Source organism: Halteromyces radiatus, assembly GCF_025201355.1.
Source record: "Halteromyces radiatus strain CBS 162.75 chromosome Unknown BX664scaffold_11, whole genome shotgun sequence".
Classification (NCBI taxonomy): Eukaryota; Fungi; Mucoromycota; class Mucoromycetes; order Mucorales; family Cunninghamellaceae; genus Halteromyces; species Halteromyces radiatus.
The window spans coordinates 147,419-163,786 of record NW_026251697.1 but is presented as its reverse complement, the minus strand read 5'-3'; the positions used below and the strand labels follow the sequence as shown (position 1 = coordinate 163,786).

General features: G+C 33.3%; 7 protein-coding genes across 7 annotated transcripts; 5 read left to right on the top strand and 2 right to left on the bottom strand.

Annotated features, from left to right (window-relative positions):
- Positions 1–64: 64 nt before the first annotated feature.
- On the top strand, positions 65–2,015 carry BX664DRAFT_343369 (uncharacterized protein). The gene is made up of 9 exons (XM_051547293.1): positions 65–261; positions 342–490; positions 601–636; positions 707–811; positions 883–1,005; positions 1,074–1,140; positions 1,226–1,319; positions 1,411–1,746; positions 1,818–2,015. The coding sequence occupies exons 1-9, from the start codon at positions 105–107 to the stop codon at positions 1,840–1,842; spliced, it is 1,092 nt and encodes a 363-aa protein (XP_051395980.1). The 5' UTR covers positions 65–104; the 3' UTR covers positions 1,843–2,015.
- A 10-nt stretch (positions 2,016–2,025) lies between these two features.
- On the bottom strand, positions 2,026–2,695 carry BX664DRAFT_343366 (Redoxin). The gene has a single exon (XM_051547292.1). The coding sequence runs from the start codon at positions 2,623–2,625 to the stop codon at positions 2,080–2,082; it is 546 nt and encodes a 181-aa protein (XP_051395979.1). The 5' UTR covers positions 2,626–2,695; the 3' UTR covers positions 2,026–2,079.
- A 921-nt stretch (positions 2,696–3,616) lies between these two features.
- Positions 3,617–5,063, top strand: BX664DRAFT_318312 (uncharacterized protein; the record flags this gene model as incomplete). The annotated part of the gene is made up of 2 exons (XM_051542795.1): positions 3,617–3,851; positions 3,925–5,063. 2 exons carry the CDS (start codon positions 3,617–3,619, stop codon positions 5,061–5,063), a joined length of 1,374 nt encoding a protein of 457 aa, XP_051395978.1.
- A 508-nt stretch (positions 5,064–5,571) lies between these two features.
- Positions 5,572–8,030, top strand: BX664DRAFT_42909 (tubulin beta-1 chain). The gene is made up of 7 exons (XM_051549578.1): positions 5,572–5,673; positions 5,757–5,773; positions 5,847–5,911; positions 6,026–6,100; positions 6,202–6,788; positions 6,910–7,415; positions 7,494–8,030. The coding sequence occupies exons 1-7, from the start codon at positions 5,646–5,648 to the stop codon at positions 7,569–7,571; spliced, it is 1,356 nt and encodes a 451-aa protein (XP_051395977.1). The 5' UTR covers positions 5,572–5,645; the 3' UTR covers positions 7,572–8,030.
- Positions 8,031–8,580: 550 nt separating this feature from the next.
- Positions 8,581–9,645, bottom strand: BX664DRAFT_367256 (triose-phosphate transporter family-domain-containing protein; the record flags this gene model as incomplete). The annotated part of the gene is made up of 2 exons (XM_051548561.1): positions 8,581–9,297; positions 9,373–9,645. 2 exons carry the CDS (start codon positions 9,643–9,645, stop codon positions 8,581–8,583), a joined length of 990 nt encoding a protein of 329 aa, XP_051395976.1.
- Positions 9,646–10,413: 768 nt separating this feature from the next.
- On the top strand, positions 10,414–11,241 carry BX664DRAFT_343359 (uncharacterized protein). Its single transcript, XM_051547291.1, has one exon. It carries the CDS (start codon positions 10,503–10,505, stop codon positions 11,157–11,159), a length of 657 nt encoding a protein of 218 aa, XP_051395975.1. The 5' UTR covers positions 10,414–10,502; the 3' UTR covers positions 11,160–11,241.
- Positions 11,242–11,326: 85 nt separating this feature from the next.
- Positions 11,327–16,228, top strand: BX664DRAFT_303884 (RNA helicase). Its single transcript, XM_051542499.1, has 11 exons — positions 11,327–11,417; positions 11,531–12,203; positions 12,276–12,584; positions 12,648–12,675; positions 12,773–13,048; positions 13,144–13,254; positions 13,353–14,563; positions 14,649–14,776; positions 14,877–15,480; positions 15,590–15,820; positions 15,895–16,228. The coding sequence occupies exons 1-11, from the start codon at positions 11,350–11,352 to the stop codon at positions 16,132–16,134; spliced, it is 3,879 nt and encodes a 1,292-aa protein (XP_051395974.1). The 5' UTR covers positions 11,327–11,349; the 3' UTR covers positions 16,135–16,228.
- The last annotated feature ends 140 nt before the right edge of the window (positions 16,229–16,368 follow it).

The window sequence follows — 16,368 nt, the reverse complement described above, 5'->3', positions numbered from 1 at the left end:
TTAAAAATATTGTATATGAAGTATTCGCCTCTGCTGTAAACACTATATTTTTCCTTCTACTTCTCTCTTTCTTTACCATTCTGTACTCTGCTCTTAGATTCTCAATGGCGATATATCTTTACAAGAATCAGTACAAGGATATTACTATTTTTGCATCTTGTGAATGGTTGAATGATATTGACTTTACAAATTCAATAGATCGGAATACATCTATTTGCAAACTGGTCATTTACAACGTACCGGACTTTTATAGAAGACTTGGTAAGATTTAGAACGCTGGACCTATTTTTTTTATTTATGAATGTCTGATAAGTATTTTTTTTTTTCTCTGGTTAAAATAGTGACATTCCAGGATCTAGAAGACTTTAAACAAGGTGATATTCCTTTGGACGTACTTAATACTGTGGTGACTCTTGCTTTACAAGGTGGTAAAGAATATAAAGGTGATGAATTAAATTGGAAAACTGTTTTTACTCGAGATGAATGCCAGGTAAGATATTAGAGAAGTAGGTATTTACATTTATGAGATATAGCCTATGGTAACAACATTTATCCATTTTTTTTTTTTTTTTTTTTTTTTATATATATGCATTATGGCAGATGACTTTGATTGGCTACTGGAATCGAACTTTACCGGTAAGAAATACAATGAGAATCAAGTATATATAAAATAATCAATCAAACAATCGTTATTGACTTTTATTAGGTCCAAGTGGGTTCTTTTAAACTTCAACGCGTACCTGAATGGGACAAAAATTCTATATTAACCGAATGGATGGAGAACACGTCTTCCCAATTCAAATTGATCAAGGTTAAAAAAAAATAATAGGAAGAATAGTTTAATCATATATATGGCTATTAATAAATGTTTTTATGTAATAGGAAACTCAAGATGCATTATCCCTACGAAATCTCAATTTGGAAGAAGAATACAAGAAAATGGAAGAATCAGTAGAACAGATGGTGGCACAAAAAACGATCTCGGATTTATCCATGATGGGAAAGGTAATAAAAGACTAGATGCTGTTTTCCCAATTTTATTTTGTTTGATTGTAATTACTTTTTATGTATAGTTCAAAGAGTTATTGAATCAGAAGAAAAAAAAGATACGTAATCTAATGGTGAAACTGGAACAAAAAGGTAAAGGAAATAAAAATGGTGATAACATTGGAACTATTGGGATGTTATTAAGCTTTATTTTATTTTTTTTTGGAATATAATATAGAGATAAAACCTGATACTACAATACCAAGCTCAATATCATCCTCCATAAAACGATCCGTATCCCCTCCTTCATCCTCAAGTAAGGGAAAGAAAAAGTAAGTTTTTTTTTTTTTTAAAAAAAAAAGAGTTGATCAAAAAAAGAGACTTTTTTGTATTCATCCTTGAATTTGATCTTTTTGAAATTAGGCAAAAGACGGAAGATACTCAATCTGAGGAAAGTAGTCGTCCAATAATTCCCATGTCTCCTCCGTCCAACATACCTCAAGAAGTACAACCTAGTGCTACCTTTACAACTACTACTAATAATGATGATCATGTTAAAACCGATGAAGACGAAGATGATAACTTGGAAGATGACTGGCGACTTACTATTGCACGATCAAGACCAAGAAGCAGAGGTATCCGAAAGGCGTACGTTATTATTATCATATATCTGATCATTTTTATACATAATGATGATCATCTCACCTTATTCTTACTCTTTTGTAGTGATACCGAAAAAAATATGGATACACAATCTGAGTATGTTTGGAAAATGGATAGACAAAGACAAAGCGAATTACTAATGTTCTTTTTTTTTTTTCAAATAATAGCACTACTGATGAAGAATCTTCCTAAATCACCTTCTCGTCTACTTATTACAGATCTTTTTTTATGTATATATATCCCCCTTCTGATATCCTATTGATTGTACTATATATTCCTTTTTCAATCTTAATTAATACATCCCTATACATAATTTTACACTTCAACATCTTCATTCAATTCCAATAGAAATAAAAACATTATAATCATCATCAATAGAGAAAAAAAACAATAATATTTTATTCATAATCATGTTTCAAATTGACTATACTATAAATGCTTTTCTACGTTTTCCACCAAGCTAACTTCCAAACCAGTTCTATCAGGTTCAACAAAGAGTTTCTTGACTACTCCATTTTCTATAATAGCGGCAAATCGTTGGAATCGATGGTTTCCCAAGGCACCAGAAGCATCAAAAGCCAAGTTCATGGATTGAGCAAGTTCACCTTTAGAGTCAGCTAAAAGAGTAATATTGTTTGTATCCAAGTTGACGTCCTTTCCCCAAGCAGTCATGACAAACGCGTCGTTAACAGAAACACATGCAATAAGATCTACACCTTGCTTTGTTTTGAGTCGTTCAGCTGCCTTGATATAACCTGGTAAATGAGTTTTGGAACATCCAGGAGTGAATGCACCAGGAACACCAAACAAGATGGCTTTCTTGCTTGTTGAAAAAAGATCACGTACATTGATGGTTTCAGCAGGAGATGAGAGTTGAACCTTGATATTGGGCAGAGTATCACCTACTTGAATGTTTTGACGAGCAGACGCATGTAAGTGTCGTCTACCAATAGTTTGGAATGCTGTACGGAACATGACGAGTAAAATAAAATAAAATAAAATAAAGAAAAGGAAAAAGAGAATTGGGGAAATAAAAGAAAGAAAAAATCTATGCCATCGTCGGAGTGGTGATGATTTTTTTTTTTTCTTTTGAACTTTCCCAGGCTGAAGAGAATCTGGAAAAAGGGAACACAAGTGATCCACCATCAAAGTTGCCTATGATCATTCTACAATTACCAGCATCACATTTTCAATCACATTCTTTTGTCAATACGAAATAGAATTACAGTGATTCAATGATAAATATGTTGATTGGTGGTACGAACTCGCAACATCCTAATAGAGTATCAATAGAATGGTTCGATCATTATCCATGTATATTAACTTTCAATGATCTATCTTCTTTAAGTCATTAAAACATATTCATGATCTTATTCAATCATCCAAACCTCTCAAACAATTACTGCGCTTATTTTTTTATTTTTCTGCGTTTGATTAGAGATTTGTTTTCATTGAGTTTTGAGTGTAGCTATGGTTCTTTTTTATATTATGGAAATGAATGATTGATGATCAATGATATCAATATAAACTTTCTTATTCATTTTTGTATATTCTCTTTTTGGTATAATCAATACAACGCAAATCACACTTTTTTTTCACTTGCAAACCATATCATTCAATGACGCCTCTCTCTGCCAATTCTTATGAAAAAAACCAGTAGTATATCTCACTCAGCTCATAACTTCCAAATCTAAGAAGATCTCCCGAGTAGTGAAAATCTTTTTTTTGACATTTTCCCATTTTTTTTCTTTTTTTCTTCTTTTTCCTTTTCCAGCTTTCTCCTTGATTTTTTTTATCATTACTCCCCCCTTCCTTTCCTTTTTTTTATTTTTATTTTATATTCTTTATTTATTCTTTTTCATTTTTTTTTTTTAAAAAAAAAGTATCCTTCTAGATGTCCTTTCGATCTGGAAGACCAATAAAACGATATGTTATTATCTTGGGGATTATTATCATCATTGGTTATATGTCTTCACTTCAAGTAAAGACTTTTGGAAATACAAATCATCCTTTAGTGGCAGATGATGGTACTGTTCAATTTGATTATATTCGACCTTTAGAACATAGTCAACAACGTGCTGACGGTCATTTGGAAATTACTCGACCTATTCCTCCTCCTTTAACTGTACAACAAATTAACAAGAAATATTGTGGATATGATCAATGTCGGTTTATATTACCTATTGCTATTACTGAACAAGGTATTACATAATAATAATATATATTTTTTTTTTAATTCTGATACTAATTTAATAACTTTTTTTTTTTGAATAGAATCCAAGGCTCAATATCATTTTCGACAACTAGCATTTTTATCTGGGAAACTCAAACGAACCATCGTATTACCAAATGTACATAGTTCTCATCTTGGAGCTTGTCGTCAACATCCTTTTGATTTTTATTACGACTATACCTGGCTCGACAAGAATAAACAATTCTTTAACTATATCACTATGGAACAATTTCAACAATGGATTCAAGAACGACATACAGTTCAAGCAGTACCTAGTGGACAAGAAGTGTTTATTGAAATTGATGAAACGTATCCTCACTTGGCCAAGTCTACCAACTGTTTCCAACATCTATTTGATTTTACTTATAGACCTCGTCGAAGATACCAACTTGAAGATCCAGAATTAGAATCAAAACGTATAGGTAATTATACTGAAATTCTTCTCAATGCACTTGGTGATGATGAAAGACGCAAGGATTATCAAAACAACAACAACAACAAGGATATCCCTGATTTAGAAGTGATTCATTTGTTTTATGATCGACGTTTTGGATATATTGAGGAACCACAAGTAGAAGAACCACTAGGATATCATCAACGTTGGACATCATTAGCAGATCAAATTGCAAAACAATTACAACCATTTGTAGCAATTCATTGGCGTATGGAACGATTAGAACCAGTATCGAATATGCAACTTTGTGCAGAAGAATTAGTACGGAAATTGGATCATATTGATGACAGTGGAAAGAAGAATGTATTTTTATTGACAGATTACCCTCATCTATTGACATCTCCCTTGGCTAAACCTGAATCCATGTCGTTTAAACTGAATGAATTACGTCCAGAACATCATGATGCCATTAGGTATTTGTATGAACGAACTAATGTGACATTGACAACATTACAGCGACAAGATATCCCTTATGATGATTTACCCAAACAAAATTGGAATCTTATTCCTGTAGAAGCCATGTCAAAACCTGCGGACAAGAGTATTCTTGGTATTGTAGATAAATTGGTGGCCATTCGAGCTCAATGGTTCTTATATGGTCAACCTGGTGTATGTGGTAAAGATTCAAGTTTTACAAGACGGATTCAATATGAACGTATTACTGCTTATCAACATGGCGATCCAAATATTATGTCACCTTTTGATACCTTTAAATTACATGTGTAGTTTATCTATTTTCTTTTTCTTTTTCTTTTTTTAAATAAAAAATCATTACTTTTTTTTTTTTTTAATACACGAGTCTATCATTTCGTTTAACTCACGTGGATGATCGTATAGACAACAATATTTTTACCAAAAAAAGTGGTAGTGCATCTGGTGGTTTGGTTGATTTTAGTGTTACCAAGGATGAACATGCATATCATTCAAAAAACTTTTCTTTTTTTTTTCTTTTTTCTTTCTATTATTTTTTATATACATAGTAACAATTGTAATTCTACTATAGAATAGAATAATAATTAATAATAGTATTGAAAGTATAATGATAAGTCATTTATGATATCCTTTTTTTTTTTGTCTCAATTTAAAGCGAATAAAATGTAACTATATATGCTTGTACTGCATTTGTGATTGGTATTGAGTTTGAATATTAGGTCAAATCTTTTTTCCCCATTTTTGCACCTCCTCTTTTTTTTAAAGAAAAAAAATCGCTCCCCCTTATTTTTTTTTTGTTCTTTCTACTTTCTTTCTACTTTCTTATTCTTCTATTTTCATTTATCGTTTTTTGAATAACCTTATTATATTCTTACCATGAGAGAAATTATTCACGTACAAGCTGGTAACAATATAATATTGAAAGCGCGTCTCTTAACTTATACTCAAACCATCTTTCTTTTTTTTGACATTTCCGTTAAAAAATAGGTCAATGTGGTAACCAAGTATGTTATATTTTTTTTTTCTTTTCATTTTGTTATATTATATAAAACTAATATCTCTCTATATATGAAATAGATTGGTCAAAAATTTTGGGAAACTATTAGTCAAGAACATGGCATTGATCCCTCTGGTACCTATTGGTAAGTAAACAAAAAAAAAAAAAAAAGGAAAACGCCTTAGTACATATTGACTTGTGATAAATAAACAAAAATCAATCAATCATTTTTTTTTTTATATATCTCTTCTTTCTTTAGTGGTGAAAACGATCTTCAATTAGAACGAATCAATGTTTATTACAATGAAGGTTCTACTGGAAAATATGTTCCTAGGTATAATAAGAAAAGATAGATTTAAAGGGATTAAAAGGGTATATGTAGGAGAAATAAGAAAAAAGGGGGAAAGGATGAGTTAACACTCTTTTTTATTGTAGATCCGTATTAGTCGATTTAGAACCTGCAACAATGGATGCTATTCGTAGTTCTACTTATGGTAAAATGTTCCGTCCTGATAATTTTGTCTTTGGTCAATCTGGTGCTGGTAATGCTTGGGCAAAAGGTTATTATACTGAAGGTGCAGAATTAGTAGAAAATGTATTGGATATTGTTCGTAAAGAAGCTGAACATACTGATTGCTTACAAGGCTTCCAATTGGCTCATTCTCTTGGTGGTGGTACTGGTTCTGGTTTTGGTTCTCTCTTATTATCCAAGATCCGTGAAGAATATCCTGATCGTATGTTATGTACTTATTCTGTAGTTCCTTCCCCAAAAGTATCTGATACTGTGGTTGAGCCTTATAATGCCGTTTTGACTGTACATCAATTGGTTGAAAATTGTGATGCTACTTTTTGTATTGATAATGAAGCTCTCTATGATATTTGTTTCAGAACTCTTAAATTAACTAATCCTGCTTATGGTGATTTGAATCAATTGGTCTCTGCTGTCATGTCTGGTGTTTCTACTTCTTTACGTTTCCCTGGTCAACTTAATGGTGATCTTCGCAAACTTTTTGTCAACATGGGTAAAAAAAAAAAAAAAAAAAAAAAAAAATATTGATCTTACTGATAATGGATGGTGTTAATCTCTCTCTTTTTTTTTTTTTTTTTTTTTTTTTTTTTTTTTTTTTTTTTTTTATCTAATAGTGCCTTTCCCTCGTCTTCACTTTTTCATGGTTGGTTTTGCTCCCTTGACTGCATTTGGTTCTCAACAATACCGTAATCTCAGTGTACCAGAATTGACTGCTCAAATGTTTGATGCTCGTAATATGATGGCTGCTTGTGATCCTCGTCATGGTCGTTATCTTACTGTTGGTGCCATCTTCCGTGGTCGTCTCTCAACTAAAGAAGTAGAAAATCAAATGCTTGCTGTTCAACAAAAGAACTCATCTTACTTTGTCGAATGGATTCCCAATAGTGTCAAGACATCTTTATGTGATATTCCTCCTGCTGGTCTGAAAATGAGTGGTACCTTTATCGGCAATAGTACCGCCATTCAACAACTTTTCCATCGTGTCAGTGATCAATTCTCTGCCATGTATAAACGCAAGGCTTTCATTCATTGGTATACAGCTGAAGGCATGGATGAAATGGAATTCACGGAAGCTGATAGCAATATGCATGATCTTTTCTCAGAATATCAACAATATCAAGTAAGAAACAATATGAAGAAAAAAAAAAACAAAAGAAAAAAAAAAGGTTGCTGATCATTTTTATTTATTATTTTATAGGATGCTGCTATTGATGATTATATGGAAGATGAGGATGATTATTTGGAAGAAGAACAAGTGTTGGAAGAAGAAGAATAGATTATTCGTCTTACACTATTTATTTTACCCTAGTTTTGAATTTATATATTATCCTTTTTTTTTTTTATCTTTTTTTTGTATGACCCGTTCTCCCTTTTACAACATTACCCAGTTAGTCTTCTATTCCTCTTTTTTTTATTTATTTATATATATTCCTTTCTCATTTACCCTCCACCTATGTTTTATCCACTTATTTTCTCCTTTTAGTTTATTTGAATGATAATAAAAGAAACATATTGATTTCTATGATCCTCCAATTCATTCTTCTTGATTACAATTACCAATGCAATAAGACAGAAATACAGTTAGGATATGCATGTATTCACATACATATGAGAGAGGAAGTCAGAGACAGAGAGAGAGAGAGATGATTACTGTATTCCAATAAAGTTAGACATATTCATGTTTCATCATTATGATGATTGTCACCATCTCCATCCATTCGTATATCATACCAAAAAAAAAAAAAAAAAAAAAAAAAACTCTTATGTAACGCAAATCCTATCATCATTATCATCATCATCTGTATCTTTCCAGAAAAGGAATCTGTCTGGGTAATCCTTTTCATTTAAGAAGTAGATTGATGAAATTGTTTTTATCTTTATTTTTTTTCTTCTTTTTAGTTTGATACGACAACATATTTAGTTATATATGTAACTTTCATCCATGAGTGTACCTGAAAAAAAAAAAAGGAACCCATTCATCCGATCGTGTATACACAATGACAACACAAATGTGATCAATTAAAAAAAAAAAAAAAAAGGAGGTCATTTTCTTTGATAGAATGTGGTCAAACGACGATTTCATCTTAAGTCAAACAATGAGATCTTTTTTTATTTATTTGATTTGTTTTTGTCTAAATAAAGAAATACCAATATGCTTTTATTGACAATATCATATACACACAAAGAAAAAAAAAAAGATAATAATAAAAAAAAAAAAAGTAGTCTAAATAAAATAATAAAGTCAAACTAAACTAAATCTACTAATAAAGTAATTAACAAAGTAATTACAAGTTTTTGATACTATCATTTCCATTTCCTAATGATGTTGGCAACATTTCCATTGATTTTTCTCGTTCCCCACGATCCACGTCTTGTTTCGCTTTTTGATACAACCAGAGACCCACAAAAGTCAATAGAATACCAAAGGATTGGGTCCAAGTCACCTGTTGACCAAACCAAACAATGCTCATCACAATCACAAAGATTCGTTTCAACAGTGATAAGATCGAATAAGTCACAGGAGAAGTCAATGATAGAGTGGTGAAAGCAAACCAGTTTTGTCCAAAGTTCATTGTTCCATTCAAAAAGAAATAATAAATCAATCGAGCCATACTAATATCCGTTGAAGTACCAACATTACTTGTATCATCACTACTACCAAAGAGTCCTTTACCATCGGAATATAACCAAAGGGGAATCATCAATAAAAAGGATATGGAGGAACTATAGAAGAGCACATTCATCTTGTCAAGTTTGTTTGGATTACGATCACCTAGTTTGGATTCCTTGAATAAGATTTTCTTGCTAAAGATATTTTGCGTCACAAATACAAAACATGATCCAAGCGCACATGCTAATCCCACCATGTTGTTGGAGAATGTAAATGAACAGGCCAAGATCACACCCAATGTCAAAGGTAATAATGATACATACACATTTTTTGTATAACTGACTTGAAAAATCACCCGATAGAATAAAACTGTAAATAAAGGTGCCAATGCCTACCAAAAAAAAAAAAAAAAAAAAAAAAAAAAGATAAGATAACCAATCCCTTCATCAAACTAATCTTCTTTTACCTTAATCGTATGCACCAAACTAACAGGAATTCGACTGATGGCAATACTAGAGAATACATGACCTACGATCAAAAAGACAGCTAGAGGAACAATTGTCCTAGTGATATCAGTCGTTGGTTTTCGGATATGAGTAGCACCAAATAATCGAGCTGCTGTAAAACAACATAAAGCAACCAAACCAAATTGGATAAAAGTCAAAGTCACTGGAAATCGAAAGACGTTGAGGATTTGTTTGCCAGTATTGTTCGTCATAGAAGAAGCTACGTACCACATACAACAATTGAGAATGAACTTGAGTTGACTTGATGCTTCAAAGTGTTGTCGACTTGATGGAAACAGGGCTCCCACTCGGCTTTGTAAATATCCAAAAAAATCCTGACTATGTTGTAATGAAGGTATGCTGGCTGTGGATAAATCAGAATAAGAAGGTTCCGATTCAAATGGTGATAAGATATGCAAAGGTCTTCTCGAAGGAGTTGGCGATAATGCTGAAGTAGATGATGTAAATTGAGGTTGGGCAATATGTTGTGGTTGATGTAAATGATATTGTTGTTGATGATGATATCTAGATGATAACCTGGTGGTTGATCCAAAAGTACGTACAGTTCCTACAGCACTCTTCATCCTTGATTCTCCTTGAATATCACTATCACTACTCTTTGTTGTTGATATCTGTTCCATGAATTGATTTCCACTAGATCGTTGATAAGGTGATACTGTAGTTTTTGTCGTCGTCTGCTTGGATGATAAGGATGTATTTATTGATGATCCATCTACATAACTTGTCCTTTTTGAATCTTCAACATCTTTTTCCTTTCCTCTATAACTTCCGGAATATAAATGATTTGAGCCATCAAGCGAAGTCGTAGTTGGTTCGTGAGAAGCAACTGCAGCAGACATAAAAAGATAGAGTTAAGGGAAGGAGAGTTACCAATCTATTCCCCAATTAAATCACAAACGATCTAGCCACTGAAAATTTTGAAAGGCCGATCACCCCCTGATTTTTTTGATTCTCATTGTTTCTTCATGTGTATAAAAGAAGGCCATTGTTCTGGTCTTTGGCTTTTGTTAACATCTTTATTATCTTAATATTTTAATCATCACTTTCTTTTAACCTTTAATTCCCTGACATGCAACCTCTGTTGATAGTCTATCAAAGCTATTGTCCTCATAGCAACCCTAACCAGAAGAGTCTTAGTGAACGTCATGGTGAGAAACCTAACGAATTAATCCAACCTTACCAAAAAAACAAGAACCCCCCTAAAAAAAAAAGCAAGATAACACGACCAAGAAACGCTTTTTTTCTTTACAGGGCAGCAAAACGTAACGAAATCATCATGGATCAAACTAGGAATGGTCGTAAAGCGCTGTTCGAAAAGGATGTTTCCAAACTCGTTGCCGAGATGTGGCAATACGAGCCAAAGCACGTAAAAGATTTTTACGCTCGACGAGCAGAAGAAGAATCTGTAAATCACACAAGTAAACACCCTGAATACAAATACCAGCCCAAAAAGAAAAGCATTCAGAAAAAGCCATCAGGTAAACAACCGACGATAAATGAAGGTCAACAAAACGACACCAGTATGATCGATCATACAAACAAAGCTCAATTGTCTTCAGATTCACTGCCATCAGCGTGCCTGTCACAGGATGATATCGATTCCTTGCTAAGTAGCGACAACTTTGTTAATCTGAACCCAAACCTACTTGATTTTACCATGTCGACAACTAGTGATCTTCAGGGACTATTCTCATTAGATGATAATTTTTTTGAGTTCAATTTGTAATAGTATAGATTATTATTTTATTAATTAATGTTATAACTCTCACTCCATTCACCTGTCTAATAAAAATTGCATGATATAGCTGCTATTTTACTGCATACTGGACTTTCAGACTCCTACATTTATTTAAATTTTTAAGTGTTTCATTGTTTTGTTTCCCTTTCCTCTTTCCAACATTTTTCTGGAACAGCAAATGTCAGGATCACGTCGGCGAACAAACCAACAAGTGCCACCACAGGATTTTGATTGGGAATTGACAAGGTGGGGACAACAATGTGTTAGAGAAAACAAAGAGAATGAAAACAGGAGAAGAGGTGATTGACAATATGACTTTTTTTTTTTTTTTTTTTTTTTTTTTTTTTTTTGTTTGTCAGTGAACCGAATGTTGTCAATGCAACTTTAAATCTTACGACAGAACAAGTACTAGTATCTTCTGTGGAAAAGCCAAAAGCACGTACAAGGGGAAACAAGTTTGATTTTCGACAAAAAGCATCCCAAGATCACCTTTGGACTTTGAATAATGAGGCTAGTTGGAACTCTGTTGAACCGACATGGGGAACAGAAGCATATGGACAGTCCTCCACTTCTAAATACAGTTACCGTGATAACGACATTAATATAGACAATTACAATGTAACCTCTGAACCATTGATCACAACTTCGTTCAAGTTAAACACGGATATTGCTGGTGATGAACCTATTTTTGCTCCAGTTACTGACTTTACGCTATTTCGACATAAACCTGTTATTCCTTTGGCTGATGATGTTTTATATCCGTCTACTTATTACAATGAACTTGAAGAACGACAAGATGGCTTCTTACCCAACGTTCCTGTCAATTGTGTCAATGGTCCATATCAATCTGTTGATCATTATCTAGCTACTCATTTTGAACTGATGCGTCAAGATAGTCTTATTCCTTTACAGAAAGCAGTCCAAGGTTATCGATCTACGCTCTCTCTTGATAAACATACAGATCTCTTTGGTGATCTACCTACTTCTGATCCTCCAGTTCATCATCCTCAAAACTATCGAATTTATGAACGAGTAAGTTATATTTTATATAGTATGAAATATCTTTTTTTTTATTATTATTAACACTTTTTTTTTTTTTTTTAGGTACAATTGAACGCGCTTGTATATGGATCTCGTCAAATACTATATCGTATTAGCTTCCGTCTTCCTTACACTGTGCGTATATCATGGCCAACATCCAAACGTCTGATTGAAGGTTCGATAGTGCTTTTATCCAAAGATAATTTTGAAAAGGATCTCAAGATTGCAACTGTAGTCCAAAGAGGGGAGGAACCAATGAAAGGCTCAAGTCGATTTGAATATATGATTGATATTTGTTTGGAAAGGGATAACGATGAAGATCCTCTTGGTTTTGGTGATCCAACTTCTACAGATCAAGATACTTATGTTATGGTAAAATTTCGAATTTTCATTATGATAAATGAAAAACTGACTCTATTTTATATATTGGAATAGCTGGAGGCCACTGAAGGTTATTTTGAAGGTAAGGAAAAAAAAAAAAAAGAAGAAGAGTGGGTTATTGTCAATACCATCATGACTCATCATCATCATCATCATTCTTTATTATTATTATTATCTAGCTTACCGTCATATTCTTAACGTGATGAAGGAGATACCTGTGGACGATTTACCTTTCAAGCCTTACTTGGTTGATGTTGACAAGGACGTCCGTATACCATATTATGCATCCATCAAACGTTATTATGATTTGGATACTTCGACAAAGAATAAAAGATTAGGGAAATTGAAACCTGTGGATATTATGGGTACTTGGCCACCATACGATATTGGCATGGACAAGACTCAAGTGGATGCTTTACAAACCATATTATCAAACGATCTTGCCATCATTCAAGGTAATTAAAAAAAAAAAAAAAAAAAAAAAAGGGATATCAATGGATCATGAGATTCTAATCTTTAATTTCTGGTATTTCTTTTCTTTTTTTTGTAGGCCCACCTGGTACTGGTAAAACTTTTGTTGGTACTTATGCTATGAAGGTTCTTCTAAGTAATTTAGACAATGTTGCTGGACCTATAGTTTGTATTTGTCAAACAAATCATGGTATGTATATTGACAAAGAAAAATAGCAAAAATGCAAGTATTATGGATATGAAAAGTCTCATTTCTTTTTTTATATGATGATGATGATGATGAAACAGCTTTGGATCAATTTTTGGAACATATTTTCAATTTTGAAGACCGTATCGTTCGTGTGGGGGGGAGATCAAAATCTGAATTACTCAAGGACAACCTGATCTATGAATTACGCAAGACTGAATTGAATACTCGCGGTGCAGGTCGACTTTACCGAAAAAGGGATGAAATTGGCAAACGTATTGATACATTGATCATGGAATTATATGAAGAACCATGCGTGACATTGGAATTTTTGACAAGGCACAAATTACTACGACCTCGACAATTGGATAGTTTAAAACGTATGGGTGAACGAGAAGACAAAAGAAACAAATCGTCTTCAAAAAAGAATACTTTGGACAACGACGATGATGATGCATGGGTTGTTACACCACAACCAGCAACAGCGCCATTATCCAATAGTCGAAACGGTGAGAAAAAGTTTGGAAAAGGGAAACGACAAGGAAACACAACGAATTCTCTTGATTGGATGCAAGGCAACCCAAATCATTTTCCTCAGGAAGAAGAGAAACCTATCAATCCAGTGGAAATATGGCTTCGTGATGCTATCGAATATATCAATGAACAGGGTGTCATGTTTTCTTATGCTGATGAATTGAAGGATGCTTTACTGGAACAACAAAAAGGATTAGTATTTGAAAACGATGATGAACAAGATTACATTGATGAAGATGAAGTTCAAGAACTAGCAGCAAACTACCGGGATGAAGATCTACGTGGAAACAAGAATAATCGGTTCATCAATATTGGGCGGGCCTATAAAAAGGAATCAAATGATAATGTGACATCCGTGAAAGATCTTTTCTTTGGAAATGCAATGGCTGGAGGAATGAACAATAAAACGAACGATCGCAAAGTCATCAATTACAAGAAAACAGAAAGCGCAAAATTGGAACGTGAATTTACAACAGACTTTAGCTTTTTTGATGATAAAGAAGAACGGATGAATGATGATGATATTGACATGACGGAAAAACATCAAGTGCTGGAACGATGGATGAAGGATGATGATGTGACTCTATGGCCTCTTACTGTTCGATTGAAGGCACACAAGAAATGGGCAAACTTACGCAATCAATCGATGGAAAAAGAAATTATAGCTTTGGTACGACAATACAATCAAGTCAGTGCAGAAATCCGACGGATCAATGTTTTGAATGATGCTCAGATATGTCGTGCAAATCGTGTTGTTGGAATGACCAGTACAGCAGCGGTAATATATTACCAAAAGATCGTGAATTATTTGTAGTACTCATCTCTAAAACACTCATTTGTTATATTTTATTTACTTGTTTTAGGCAAAGTATCATGATTTGTTAGAAGAAATCAAACCATCCATTATGGTAGTAGAAGAAGCAGCCGAAATGTTGGAATCACACATAGTAACAGCACTGGTTTCTTCTTTACAACATCTGATCCTGATCGGGTAAGTGATGACAAATCCCAAAAAAAAAAAAAAAAAAAAGAATTGTCAATAGAAATCATTTTGATCTGACTTTCCTTTTTTTTTTTTTTTGATACTTTAGTGATCACCAACAACTTCGACCAAGTACTGCTGTCCATGCTTTATCGGAGCAACACCATTTGAATGTATCTCTATTTGAACGATTAGTAAACAATGAACTACCTTATACACGACTATCTCACCAAAGACGTATGCGACCTGAGATTCGTACGTTGATTGATCCAATTTATAGCAATCCTCCACTTCATGATCATGTTGATGTTAGCAAATATCCTTCAGTCCGTGGTATGCAACGAAATGTGTATTTTTTGGCTCATGAAGAATTGGAAGAAAGTATGGTGGATACAGCATCGAAAACTAATCTTCATGAGGCGTCCATGGCAGCAAAGCTCAGTTGGTATTTGTTAATGCAAGGTTATAATCCACAAGATATTACAATCATTACTATGTATGCTGGTCAACGCTCAATCATCAAGAAACAATTACAAGCTGAGCGACGTGTTGATTGTGACACCTCGGCAATCCATGTAAGCAGTGTGGATGGATATCAAGGTGAAGAAAACAAGATTATTATTCTATCTTTGGTCCGAAGCAATATGCAAGGACAAATTGGATTCTTGAAAGTGGCAAATCGTGTATGCGTTGGTTTATCCCGAGCAAAACATGTAAGTTCATATTATTGTGTGTGGGAGAAGTTTTGTAATATGAAAAGAGACTATTTTGGATTTGTACATCTGATATTAAATGTTACTTTATTTTATTTATTTTTGATAGGGTATGTATATTCTCGGTAATGCCAAATTGTTATGTGAAAAGAGTGACCTTTGGAATGAAATTGTATCCAAGATGGAAGATGGGAATGATGATGTGATTGGTACTCAACTTGGATTGAAATGTGATATCCATAATGTGGTGACTCGTGTTCGATGGCCTGTTGATTTTACTGAAGTCAAAGAGGGTGGATGCAGCAGACCATGTGGAACCGTACTTGATTGTGGCCACCAGGTAATAAATAAAAAAGGAAATTGATTATCAAATAGGAATTAACTTTTATTACTATTATTATTGTTCTTGTCAAGTGTCCTTTACGATGCCATGCTTATGAACATGATGAAGTTCGTTGTACTGAAAAATGTAGAAAATTATTTACCGAATGTGGACATCAATGTACCAGATTATGCTCTCAAGACTGTGGATCATGTATTACTCCTATACATCGTAAACTTCAATGTGGCCATACCATACAAGGAGATTGTTACAAGATTAGACGGGAAATCAAGGCAAATGGCGGAAAATGCAGTGATTGTTCTCGTCTTTGATGATGTTACAGTTTTAGATTAGATTATTGGAGTATTTTTGATAGATAGCATAGTTTGAATTATTGAAATAAAAAAAAAAAGTTAACAGAACAAATCTGAAGGATTCTCCTTATTGGGTAATCATGTTGTACAAAGGTAATTCTTTTTTTTTTTTTTTTTTTTAGGTGACTCAGAAGGATTTGATATCACATTTTTCCCACTTGTCCTCATTCTTTTTTTTTCCCCACACTCTTT

Excerpts from the sequence above, each read along its gene's own strand:
- BX664DRAFT_343369 (XM_051547293.1), top strand. The coding sequence starts at position 105 with ATGGCGATATATCTTTACAAGAATCAGTACAAGGATATTACTATTTTT. Across the intron at positions 812-882 it reads CCCAATTCAAATTGATCAAG|GAAACTCAAGATGCATTATC; the intron begins GTTAAAAAAAAA and ends TTTATGTAATAG. Across the intron at positions 1,141-1,225 it reads GGTGAAACTGGAACAAAAAG|AGATAAAACCTGATACTACA; the intron begins GTAAAGGAAATA and ends AATATAATATAG.
- BX664DRAFT_343366 (XM_051547292.1), bottom strand. The coding sequence starts at position 2,625 with ATGTTCCGTACAGCATTCCAAACTATTGGTAGACGACACTTACATGCG.
- BX664DRAFT_42909 (XM_051549578.1), top strand. The coding sequence starts at position 5,646 with ATGAGAGAAATTATTCACGTACAAGCTG. Across the intron at positions 6,101-6,201 it reads ACTGGAAAATATGTTCCTAG|ATCCGTATTAGTCGATTTAG; the intron begins GTATAATAAGAA and ends TTTTTATTGTAG. Across the intron at positions 6,789-6,909 it reads CAAACTTTTTGTCAACATGG|TGCCTTTCCCTCGTCTTCAC; the intron begins GTAAAAAAAAAA and ends TTTATCTAATAG.
- BX664DRAFT_343359 (XM_051547291.1), top strand. The coding sequence starts at position 10,503 with ATGCAACCTCTGTTGATAGTCTATCAAAGCTATTGTCCTCATAGCAAC.
- BX664DRAFT_303884 (XM_051542499.1), top strand. The coding sequence starts at position 11,350 with ATGTCAGGATCACGTCGGCGAACAAACCAACAAGTGCCACCACAGGAT. Across the intron at positions 12,585-12,647 it reads ATCAAGATACTTATGTTATG|CTGGAGGCCACTGAAGGTTA; the intron begins GTAAAATTTCGA and ends ATATTGGAATAG. Across the intron at positions 15,821-15,894 it reads TACTTGATTGTGGCCACCAG|TGTCCTTTACGATGCCATGC; the intron begins GTAATAAATAAA and ends GTTCTTGTCAAG.